General features: G+C 41.6%; 1 protein-coding gene across 5 annotated transcripts in view; it reads right to left on the reverse strand.

Moving 5' to 3' along the window:
- The window catches only part of MYPN (myopalladin), a 2601563-nt gene that overhangs the window by 1017406 nt on the left and 1570873 nt on the right, over positions 1 to 13284 (reverse strand). For all 5 annotated transcript variants that reach the window (XM_085603535.1, XM_085603537.1, XM_085603533.1 and 2 more), the window contains one exon: positions 10218 to 10350. In XM_085603535.1, the coding sequence (XP_085459661.1) occupies positions 10218 to 10350 (133 nt within the window). The remainder of the gene's footprint in view (positions 1 to 10217; positions 10351 to 13284) is intronic.

Consider the following 13284-nt stretch of genomic DNA (forward strand, 5'->3'; position numbering starts at 1 on the left):
TGTAATTTAAGGCTGCTCACAATGCACCAGCAATTGAGTAAACCATGTGGGTCATAACAGTTTTACCTTGGGACTTACTCTCTTTTCTGAAAGTAAAATTCCTCCAGGGAGGAAGAGCTAAATGCTGAAGCTAGTAAGGGTTCATGGAATCAAATACATCATGTTCAGGCTCTTACTGAAGTCTGCAGTTTTGGTGCCAAAGGATCCAAGATGGACAAAGTTGAATTCTACAGCTGCCGAGGCTACTTTGCTCTGGGTGAATTTGGACCCATCACAAATCATACGATTGGGCTTAGCAGTGATTTGGATCTCAGCGGGAAAATACAAAATGCTATGACTGATGAGGGCTCCAATTAGGTTGGATACTTCTTTCCAGAAGTTCTGGAGTATCCTCTATTAACCCTTGAAAAGGCTATGAGCAGTATCAACAGCAATCAAGGGTTGTCTTTCTCTCTGCGCCTTTGCACACCCTCCCAATCCTCCAGCAGCCAAAACGGACAGACCCACTTTCTTTTAGTTACTGTATAATCTTTCCCACGTGTCTTCCACAGCTCTAAGGTTTCCAACTAAGGTTCCAAGGCTCAGGTTTCCAATGCAAGGCCTCTCACTGGGTCTAGTGTAGTCCATAGTCGAATGTGCAGCTTTTCATCCACGAATGATGAAGTTTCTTCAGACGACTGTGACCCTAAGGTACATTGGTGAGCCAACCAACGCTTAGAGAGAGCTTTCACACCCTGGATATACATGGAGAGTAGGTCACATCTCAGTTCACCACACATGCAGATCCGGAGAGACATTTCCATCTTCTCTCACGTCACAAGGCCTATTTGTGTTATGGTGAGGTGGTGATTGACTGTCATTTTTATCATGCACACTAACCTGTCATTGGCAACAACTGTTTTCCCAATCCATACCAAATTCTCAGAGTCCAGTCCTTCCACTTTTGCAACATTGCATGTTTGCCTGCCTGCAAATTATCCTTGAAACCTTGTTCAAAATAAAAGATACATTGCCAACAACGCACTGTCCTATGGAGAAGAGCATCCTCCTCTGCTAAAACCAGTGGTGCTGGAATAATTTTCAGATCCGGGGTGCTACCATCAATGTTAAAATATTAAAATCATAGGGATTGTGAAAAATCCAAGAAATACAAAAAGAAAGGATATAGTAAATGAGTCACAGCTATTTAGCAGGGGAGTGGTAAGAGTGTGGAATGGTGGTTGGTGGTGCATTTTGGAGCACACTATCGCAAATATAGCATTAAGGCAAGTTCAAGTTAGTTGTTTCAGTTAATTAAAACCCTAACAAATTTCACAGATAAAACTATAATATAATAATACAATAATACAATGTATAATATCATAAGAGTAAATTGTGCCCCAAAGAAAGTGCTGTCATTCATTCTGCCTAGAAAAATTCATGTTTTCTATTACAATTTAGCTTAAAACCAGCTTAATCGTTTAAAACTAGTGCAATATTTGTTCAAGTACGCAAAACTATGTGAACTTGTGTTCAGCCTGCAATTTCAACCCTAGAAAATATAATTTTCAAAAGTAGTCTAGTGCAGATTTATGTTTATGCCAATGAACTGGTCAAGTTTAACTTGAGGGCAATCTGCGTAAATCGTCACATGGGTAGACAATTTTTTTTAATGGGCGCTGTCCCTTTACCCGTTGCTAGTTTTACATTAATGCAGGATTGGCCCAGGGTTTTTTAATTGGGGCAATTGCCAGTTTTACATTCATCCAGGAATGGCCCAGGGTGTTTCGATTGGGAACATTTCCAGGAATCTAACAAGTTTACAACTGTGGGTCCCTAGGTTGAGGCACGCTATTATTGATCACCTACACGTACAGATGCCTCCATCGTTGAAGCTTCTCTTTAGTAGTAGTGAGTAAAGCTTATGTAGTTTGGGACAGATGCAGCTCAAATTAATAAAGTCCTCATTTTGTCCTTTGCAGAGTCTGCATAAAGTGGAACCAGTGTATTTTCAAGTTGGTTGATTTGCTAGTGCTCGTATATCAGGGTAGAAAAGTTAGAAGAAAAGCTTGGGGCGTTGTCAGGATACTCTGTGAACACAGCTAAATCAGAGATTATGTGTTGGAATATTGCCAACTGGGAAAGGGAGGTGAAAGAGATTAAATATTTGGGCATCTCTATAGTTCATTCAATGGGGGTGGTCCCGGCTCATAATTTAGGGAGGGAGGCAAAGGAGGTCGATCTGCTCCTCTCTAGGTGGAGAAACTTGCCAATAACAATCTATGGCCGAGTGAACCTGATTAAAATATCAATCCTTCCTAAATTGATGTTTCTCTTTAAATGCATACCACTCAAGTTTCCCAAAAAAGACATAGTAAAACCTTTTTGAGATGTATGATGTATGGTGAACTGGATTGGTTTTATGATGTAACTATGAATGTATTGGTGAATTGTTAATATTCTTGGTACTATCTTTTTATAAATTGTGTGATTGTGAAGATATTTTGAATGCAATGATTTTTATTATTCAAGCAATAAAGATCTTATTATTGTTATAGTAAAAATACAAGGGAATATAACAAGCTTGATTTTGGCTAGTGGTGGAGCCAGACTATCCTGGAAAAAACTGAGGAGGAGGTTAAAGTGAGAGAGACTGGCGCTAGCAGACATAAATATTTATTGCACTGCTTCCCAGGCTAAGAACTCTAGGAAGCTTCCTGGAACACCGGAACTTGAGGTGGGATTTTATCAGAAATGACAGCACGGCTGGAACCTACTGCTTTCTTATACATATTTGGGGCCCGAAGTTTAAAAAAAAGTTTGTATGAAAGTTTTAAGAGTCGCACTCAGCCTTTGATAGAGAGTCAGGAAGATTCTGGGTATCAGCTACTACTCAGATTTCTCCCCGGTTTGGGATTCCCCGGGCACCCCACAGAGTGTTTGTTGGATCGGTTGAGTCACCCATTGAGGGAGGCTGGGATAACAAGCTGGGGGGATCTCTTTACAGTGCAAGTGCTTTTACCCTGAGAAGTATTTAAGGCGAAGACCAGAGATTCCCTATCTGATTCAAATACCTGCAGCTCTCCTCCTGGGAAAAGATTCAAATACCTGCAGCACTCCTCCTGGGAATACAAATGCTACCCAGGAGTTTGGCAGCATTTGGGAAGTTGAATTATTCCTGCAAGATGTGCTGCCTATCAGCAAGGAGGTATTCATATGGCATTGGAAGATCTTGAAAGCTGAGGATAAAACTCTGCGTGCACTGTATGGGGTTTGGGAGGGGATGATCCCAGAGCCTTTGCTCTCACATTTGGGGTGAGTATTATTGGAACTGCTGTACTCTATGGTTAAGGGAGCCCATTTAAAAAGGAATCACATTTCTACCATCAAAAGAATATATTGGACCCCGTATAAAGGATAGAAAGATTTGTATGGACCCCGACCCCAAGATGCAAATGATGCAGTCATCCCGAAGCAAGCAATCAGCATATGTATTCAACCTGTCCCTCGACCAGCCAATATTGAGACATCATGAGTAATATTATAGCTGAAATTTTGGGAATCACAATCAAGCTGAGTCCTGTGTTGGTGTTGTTGGGAGTAGATACTCAGCCTCCTGGGAGGACTCGGAGGTGCATGCCATTTTATCTAGTGTTTCTTGCCAGAAGGGATATATGTAAACATTGGTTAGATCCAGCAGCTTCCTCTCCGGAAGGCCGGTTTAAGGACTTGCATCGGACTTGAAGGTAGGACCTGGGGCGATCTTAGGTAGGAAAGATGCTATATGGGCTGATTTTTTGAGGTGGAGTAGTATGTCTGAACCAGGAAGCAGAGCAGTCCTATGATTTTACCTAAGCACCAAAGAGATATGGGTTCTTTAGCCCAGTTTGATGTGGCTGGGCACTGCTAGTGCATCAGGTGTGAGGCCGGCTCCATAATACCACCTGAGATTGCAGCTGGTTGGGTGAAATTTGGAAGATTTTTATTTTTTTATTTTCTCTTCAGTAGTAGTGAGTGAAGCTTGCACTGTTTTGGACAGATGCAGATCAAATGGATTAAGTCCTCATTTTGTCCTTTGCAGAGTCTGCATAAAGTGGAACCGGTGTATTTCTATGTGGTTGATTTGCTATTGCTGGTATATTACCCATGCGCAGGATCATTAGTCTGTGCTTTATCTGTGCCAAAAAGGGAATTGTCAAGTATGGTGCTGGTCTCAGTGTGTCGTAATATTTAATTTCCATCCATGCGCGTGATCGGGAGCTTAATTAAATTTTGTCTTGTAGAGAAGATTGAAGTTTTACAGCCCTGTTAGTTGCCATTTTGAAGGCGTCACATGGTGCATTCATGGCCCACAATTTGGTTAGCCTTAGTTGTTTAATGGAGACATTCAGATATTCATAAAATTTCGACCATTGATCACTTTGAAAGGCTGACCACAATACACAATTTAGTGTGGAATCTTGATCTCATCTGATCTCGTACCAACTTTTTCCTGTTGTAGAATTTCTGGCTGGATACTACTTGACAAACTCCAAATATAAGCTGGATTTGTGCTTGCGATAAAGATTAAGGGAGGTTAAACGTTCGAGTAAAGGTGTTAGTCTGCGTTTTATACAGCAGCATTCTGCCATCTTGTGGCCACACTAGCGTGTCTAATAGCTGGAAGAAGTTTGGCAAAGAGGACTGTTAAGAGTGGTTGAAATGATGGATATTACATTTTTTTTGCCAAGGTAGTGAAGGCGTAGGTTAATTCATTCCCCTTCTTCACTATATATTGTTTTTACCGGGAGAAATGCCCTCTTGAATCTAGATACAACTCCAAATATTTGTAACTGGTTACTGCCTCCATGTGAATTTCATATCAAACAATCGAGTTGTAGGCAGACATGTGTTTTGTTATTATCAAATCTACCTCCAAATCTACCTCCAAATGGTTGGTTTTAGCATACAATGCCAAGACATTAACTGATCTTTGTAAGCCTATATTATTAAGGCATGGTGTAGTGGTGCACTGTAATTTACAAACAGTACATTTTCCATTGAAATAGTCGCAAAATTGCACTGGCATGCAGTTGGACAGGTAAAACCATACAGCACACAAATTATAATATTTAATATTTATCATTTGTGCATCACTAAGTAAGTGTCTTGGTTTGTTTTGATCCCATTAAAATCTTTGTTTCCATCATATGCCTGAATTTCAAGAAATATGTGCATCATTTGTGCTTTCCTAACTGCTGATATATTTTGAAATATTTGTGCAGTTCATTTTCAAGAGTTTAAAGGTTGTTGCATGTTAGGAAAAAATTGAAATCTTGCAGTCTTTCCCTTCACACTTCCTATATCCCAGCAAGATTGTCAGATAGTTCACTTGACAACATTCTCTAACTTTGCAGTCAGAGAAAGAAAAGCAAACACCAATCTCCGAGTTAAAAGAATAAGCATCAATTTGTCAGAAGACATAGCCTAAACATTTGACCTGTGTCTTTAAACACACAGTAAATGTGGCAATTTAAAAATACAATTTAAAGGCATCTTTATTTCTCATTCACCTTCTGAACTCCTGCAATTGTATTTTGGGGGAAACAGTAAGAACACCGGGCCTCAGTCAGGCCTGTTCTGACTACACAAGGGCTACCACTCTTGTCTTAACCACACATATGCCTTAACCACTCATCTGTGTTGTGAAGGCAGTGAACGGTCTAGCTGCTGGCTGCTGCTCGGTGGAAGCGGGAAGATGCTAGGAAGAAAGCCAGAGAACGCAGTGAGGAAAGTGGGGATGGGGCCGGGTTTGTATGGGTTGGGGGGTAGTTTTCAGGGTTGGGGGGTCGGGGTAGGTTTTAGGGCGGGGTCGGGCAGTTTTTAGGGCTTGCGGCAGTAGGGGTAGTTTTAAGGGCAGGGGGTCAGGATAGTTTTTGGGGCTTGCGGCGGTTGGGCTAGTTTTCAGGTCTGGGTAGTATTAAGGGCTACTGGGGGGTCGGGGTTGTTTTCAGGGCTGGTGGGGGGGTTGGGTAGTTTTTTAGGTCGAGCCTAGAACGGCGCATGCGCTGTTGCTCGACATTTAGAATACAGGTTTCCAAAGTGCTACCTACCAGACCTCGGTGGCCTAGCGCTTGCGTTCACGCGAGTGTGCACGCGCAGCCGTCAATCACTGCTGCGCGCGCACCACTCGCGTTCTTGCCACACAGCGCGTCCTGTCCTCGCGATCGTGATCACTTTCGCTTCGATCGCGATCACTTTCGCTTTGATCGCGATTACTTTCGCTTTCACGGCCGCGCGGCCGTTACTTTTACGGCCGCGCGGCCAATGCTTGTTTTAAACTTTTAGCACGTTTTCACATGCCCGGCCCTGCTCCTTTACAATACTTTGTTGCCTCCAGGAGCTGGAAATTGAGCTGTCTCTAAATGAATTATATACTAATATGCTATATTAACAAATAAATACCGTTCAGATGTTACACGGTACGTCCGACAGGTGCGTGTAACAGCGAAAAACATGTTTTTCTTGAATGCATTCGAGGCGAAGCAACTATAGTGGTCAAACCATCTCGACTTCAAAAATCAGTTAAGACTCAGAGAGTTTGTCGAACCCAGAGCTTTTATTGTTCGTTAGAACGATGACCAATATACCACCCAGAGAGGATTAAAGGTGGAGTTTGCCCTGCTGGCTCATGACCACATCAGATGTCAGCAGTAAATGTTTAACTCCCTGAACCACGTTGTGATGCCAGAGAGGACAACGTGACTGTTCTCGTGAAGGAATCTACAGATCGTATAGTCATGGCTCTCCGACCACGTGCAGTGATTACAGTGCAGGAATGAACAGGCGCGCACACTGACTCAGGAAATGTGAAGTCATCAGTCTTCGAAGTCAATCAATAAGATATTTTATAGAATATCTGCAAGTAATCCAAATAATATTGACAGGATTGTAGGAGGGTGTGTTATGTAGCGCATAACAAATACCCATACTAAAGGACCTCCAGCCTCCGTAAGTGTGTGGATCTGCCCATATGATGTCACTAGGGCAGTCGACGCTCCATTTCTAGCGCTTTCTAAGGCGCTGGCAGCCACGAAGCACTTTCTGCCTGTTGGAACAGCCCCTTTCCCCAGCTGCTGCAGAAATGAGTAAGTGAATAAAGGGGTGCAGCTTTCATTGCTGTAGCAGGTGCAGTCGCACCGGAACCATAGGGTGACAATGGCCGATTGGGACTCAATTGAGGCTTTTTTCTTTACTATCTTACCATGGGGGGAGGGGCCCATTTCCGGTGCTTGCATTAGGACCCGTGGCCCTCTGGCTGTACCTCTGTGAGAATAACACTTCAGCACTGCTGGGTGCGGCTCATTTTAGATGTCCCATATGAAGCGCCTCACTTTGTATTTGTTTTTCTACTGAATTCCCAAATTCACGTATAATCACATTAGAATATAAATGAATAATGCCAGCTTAGTCAATTTCTGTACATTGCTTAAAAAACCATATAACTAATGTGTTAAAACATGTAAGAGCTTAGAAGAAAGCAAACAAGCAAATTAAATAAAAACAAGCATTGGCATACCCAATAGGTCTCGCCTCTGGGAACTTATACGCGTTTCGTTATCCAGCACAATATCCTTGGTGCAACAACATCAACTGTTGCATGGCTAAACACTTATAAAGGTCCCAAAGGCGAGACCTATTGGCTATGCCAATGCTTGTTTTATTAGAGGTTAGGGTGCTAGGCCTAAGTGCAGTGGCAGGGGCTGGGGTGGCTTGAGGGACAGCACGGGGGGAGGGGTCTGGGTAGCGTATGTAACAGGGCAGGGCTTTAGGCCTCAGGGCAGGGGGATGGGCATGGGTAGTTGGAGTAGTTTTTAGGGCTTAGGATAGGACGGGGTAGTTTTTAGGGCTCAGTCGGTCGGGGTAATATTTTTAATTAGGGGTTAGAGTTTTAGGCCTAAGGGCAGTGGAGGGGATGGCGTAGTTTTAGGGACAGCGCGGGTGGGAGGGGGTCGGATGGGAAGATTTTGGGCCTCAGAGCGGGGGCAGGTTGTGGGTTTGTAGCTTAGGGTGGGGGAAGGGGGGGTTGGAGTAGTGGCGACCTTAGCCGGCACACCCCTTTACCATTCATACCTTTAGCACTAAATTGCATGGTGAATGCATGCGTGGTAAAGGAATGTGCGGTTAAGATGCAGTCATGGTTCCGGCTGCGTGGTAGAGGCACCCTTGGTTTAACCATGCGTGCCTCTATCATACAACTGTATTTTGGGGGTGTTGCCGCACCCCCTCACCTCTACTTTGAGCAAACTCGCCCCAATCCCTCGATTCTTCTGGAAACAGCTTCTCCTCCTACTTAAAGAGAAAGAAGTCTGAGAGCGATCTCCTGTTCTAAGTCCTATTTGCACTAGGCCCCTTCTAGACAAACACTAGAAAACCTATGATTTAGCTTTGGCTCCTTGTTTGACTCTCTGTTCTTGTCCATTGCCAAATGTAACATTCAATGATGGGTGGACAGTGATTACTTCTCCCAGCCTTCCTAGTGCCAGACGTAGCTCTGCTAGCACTTGACAGGAAGACCTTTTCACACCTCATGAATGCATAATCACTATCAGGAGGGAAGCCCAGAAGAACTGAAATAATCACTGCTAAAATTTAAAGTCAGCACAATGTAGTTTGTTACAAAGTTAATTTCCCAATATATCTATCAATCATCTTCTTCACCACTGAACAAGACGTTTGATAAAAAATGAAATTTGAATGAAAGTTCTAACTTTTTCCTTGACTGGATTTTGTAACATTACAGTTTAATCACAATCCAGACTCTCCGAAGGCAAAAAAAATATGTTAGCACACAGAGCAAATATTTCAATTTGCACTGATTTGCTGTAGAGCTAATCAGTTCCAAAATGGTGGACAGGAAGCAATGTTTTCCAGTCACAAATATGTGTGGTGTAAATGTACATTTTAGCCAATATTACACATTTAACTTTTATGCCACTGTTGCGCTTTCCTGTTCCAACTTACTGTGGCCTTCCCAGGCCAATTGGGTATAGCTAATTGTTCTTCGTGTTTTATAGACAGAGCACGTGAACTTTAGGTCTGAATGGTAGCCCTACAGTGCCCAAAGACAAAAATGTCAGCAATATCAACTATTAAAAAAAGTACAGGGACCACTCAAAAAATTAGCAGTATAATAATAGTACATGTAAACCACATCTTCTACAAAGATTTGGCAAACAACCTTATAACCAAATGCCTATAACCAGCTAGAGTAGCAAGAATAACTCCGCTACTAAACATACATTATGAAAGGGCACTAGATTTAAGACTTTTTTACTTTAGTAGTTTAACCTCTAAACCTTGTGATATATTCTACAATACTGTCCACGTGAGTACTCACAAAACAGCGCAATGAGTTGATACTAACTCAGCTTTTAAAAGTGATTTATTTCAATATCACTTTTGTATATTTCAAAGCCAACTTGTCTCATTTCACTCTTAATTGTTCGGCATTATGCTTATAAGTATGAATGCATAATTTTTTTGATAATTTCAAAGTGGGCTTTTTCACGTCTTGTTAAATAATTAGTTCAACAGCCTTCACAAAGTGAATTGGCGGATACTGTCCTTGATGAAATATTATTTTGACTGAATACAGAATGTATGATGGCACAGTGAAATTAAACGTGTATAAAGCACAATTATTACAATACTGATCAACAATCAAGTCAACTTCATGGTTCACATTTACTACACGATTTCTAGAGACTTTTTAATTCATCTTTCTTTAACAGGATCACAGGTGCAATTAATTGATTACAAAAACGCAGCTTTAATAAAGCTCGTTCTCTATCAAGTTGTTAACCTATCTTCTAAAAAACACACAGTAGAGATGCCTCATAGAACCCTTATTGTAATTACAGAACAAAACCATCTCAAAGATTTACAGACTGTGTTTCAACCTGAATTGCTAATTAACAGACTTACTTCCTTGTTTATGCATTATCTGCGTTCTTCTTGTCACCAATAAAGTAAGCCAAAATCACTTGACCATAATGATTTCCTCATGTCAGCTATTTTAGGGCACTTTCGTTGAAATAATGCATATCAAATGGCAGAAAACAGTCTGCCTGTAACTGGCTCTGCTTACAATGACACCAGATCTACTACAAAACACAGCTTATCGAATAAAGTATAAAAGGCAGTGCTGTTAGTTTCAAATACGCCAGTGAAATGTTTAGTATTTCCAAAGTGCTCACCTGCTGATGTTGTTTGAAAATTTCATCCTTGATATAAAGTTTTCTTTTTAGATCCTCTACAACTACATTTTTCTCATGAACAAGATCCAGTTGCTGTAGCATTGGAGTTCTCTTAGGTTCTCCTTTGGATGACCTAGAAGATAAACTTATTTATTTAAAAAAACTCACAGTATACTTCAACATAATAAAACAAAGATTTTCCGTTAGACTAAGCCCTATTAGTGTTTGAATATATATATATATATATATATATATGCCACAAGGAATCGTCTCACAAGCTGCACACCATCGACGCGCAAGAGACGAACACGGACCCAAGTAAGTGCAAGTTGATTTTAATCAGTCCAAAAACTGCACCACCGCCATGACGCGTTTCGGCCTTCTGGAGGCCTTGATCACATGGCGCTGTCGTCAGAAGCCTGAACTTTTAAAGTGCAAGTGCCAAATCAAATGTGACGTCAATACAATGAACATGGAAAACAGGTTTCATCGCTGTCGTAGAACACAATTGTGAAAAATACAAAAACAATTGTAAAACAAATATATCCTGATTGTAAAATACATTGTTGTTTTTGTAAAACAGCGAGTAAGGGTCACAGGCATAAATAGATCAAATATTGCACGAGAACGAGACAGTTTAAAAAAAATAACAACAAAAATGCTGAATCTCGTCACGGGAAAATGTACATGCATAATGCAGAACACACCAAAATTAATGCTTGGGTTGCAGAGTGAGCCTAGCAATGTTGTAATATATTTTGCTTAGCCATGCACAAATCCCTGCAAATATCCGGTTAAATCCGATATAACTTTACTAAGTATTGTCCCAGAATGAGTTGACCACTATATTAACTGGGGCCTCCTGAATCTGACTATGATCAAAAAGTGCTTATGCTAATATGTTAAAAAACAAAAAAACATATAATATGGTTGAAAAAAGATGTGGAGGAGGGGCAAAGGTGAAGGAAGACAATTTAAAAAAAAGGGGAAAAAAAATGATCTCCAATTTCATCACATCTACAGGTTCTGGAGGAACATAAGTTGGTTTAGACTAACAAGATGCATCTCGTAGACAGCTTAGCAGCGGATGTAAAATTCAGAGCCATGTGAAGAAATCTTCACTGGAATTTAATCCGTTCGGCACCTTGGAGTCTAGCTCCAAAATGTACCGTGTCTCCAGTTTTCTAAGAAGGGCTTCCCGGTCCCCACCACGTCTAAGTGGTGGCACTGAATCAATAACGAAGTAGCTCAGATGTTCTAGGCTGCTGTTGTGTTTCTCTCTAAAGTGCGTTGCTACTGGATAAGATGCGTCGTGATTAGTGATAGCCCTCATGTGCTGGAGTATACGTTTGTGAACCTGCAATTTGGTGCTACCAATATATTGCAGGCCACACGTACACTCCAGCACATAAACTGCAAAGTCTGTCCTGCATGTGAGTTTCTTAGTGATTTTACAGGGTGAGTTGCAGAACGGAGAGGCATAGGTTGTAGTGCTTTTGCCCAAACTGCAGGCCTTGCAGGAAGAACATTTAATAAACCCCTTGCTAGCTTGTAGCCAGTTGCTTGTGTTGCCACCTATTTCGGGACTGCTTTTTACTAACATATTGCTCATTGAGCGAGCCTTCCGAAATGTGATGGCAGGGGCATTTGAAACATTGCTGCCAATTACCAGGTCGTGGCGAATAAGAGACCAGTTCTTCTTGAAAATTCTGTGCAAGGTGTGTTGTTGGCGACTATATGTCAAGATCAGTCTGGGTGCCTCCCCTTGAGTGGATGCTGGACTAGAAGAAACAACAGAGTTGGGGTCTACAGATTTTGAACTCAAAATTTGATCTCTAGCCAGAGATCTAGTACTGCTCATAGCCTTGTCAATAACTGCTGGAGAATAACCCCTTGCTAGGAACCTTAGTTTACTTTGTTCCTGAGCTGCCAAACAGTGTTCATCAGTGCTGCAAATACGTCTTATACGCAACATCTCCCCGTAGGGGATGCTGCGTATAAGGTGTTCTGGGTGGTGACTGCTAGCGTGCAACACTGTGTTGCCCGCAGTTTCTTTACGAAACAGTTTGGTATGAAGTTTCCCATTGAATATAAAAACTTCTACATCCAAGAAGTTGACATGAGTTTGACTGATCTGGGCTGTAAACTGCAGGTTAAGCTGGTTAATATTGATGGCCTGAATAAAGTTAGAGGCTGCTGATTCTGACCTCTTCCAAACTACAAATAAATCATCTATGTAGCGATGCCAGGCAATGATGTTATTGGCCATGACACCGCTAAAATCTTTATGGAGGACTTGCTCTTCCCACATGCCCATATGTAGGCACGCATAGCTTGGGGAAAAGTAAGCCCCCATAGCCACGCCTCTTAACTGTTGGAACACAACATTCTGAAATAAGAAAAAGTTGTTATTGAGGCATATAGTGATCATAGACAAAATCATTTTGCAGTGGTCATCATGTACAAGGGCTCTTTTCTCAGGAAATGTTCCACCGCTTTAATTCCATCTTGATGGTGTATGCTGGTATAAAGAGCGGTTACGTCAAGGGTAATCAACCAGTACTCATCCTGCCACTCTATGTCATTGATTTTCCTCAGGAAGTCATTGGTGTCTTGTATGTAAGAGGGCAGTCTCTTCACATACTTTTGTAGAAAAAAGTCAATGTAGAGTGAGGTCTTTTCCAAAATACTGCCTCTGGACGAAATAATTGGCCTGCCTGGGGGTTTGACAATGTTCTTATGTATTTTGGGGATGAGGTAAAAGACCGGCATGATGGGATGATTCACTTTCAAAAATTTGTATTCCTCTGTACTGAGAAGGCCCGCACTATTCCAAGCCAATAGTTTGCTGTAGAAATCGCCCCATGCTGCTTTTACCAACTTCCACTCACTCCTTTTGTAGCACAACCTGTCATTTAAATGCAACAAAGCCTCTTCCACATACAACTGACGTGGCCATAAAACAACATTTCCTCCCTTGTCCGATTGGCGGATAATCACATTTATATATATATATTTTTCTGTAAATATATAAAAATGCAGAACATATTAAACCTACCTAAGCAGA

The sequence above is a fragment of the Triturus cristatus genome, chromosome 1_2 (genome assembly GCF_964204655.1).
Source record: "Triturus cristatus chromosome 1_2, aTriCri1.1, whole genome shotgun sequence".
Lineage (NCBI taxonomy): Eukaryota > Metazoa > Chordata > Amphibia > Caudata > Salamandridae > Triturus > Triturus cristatus.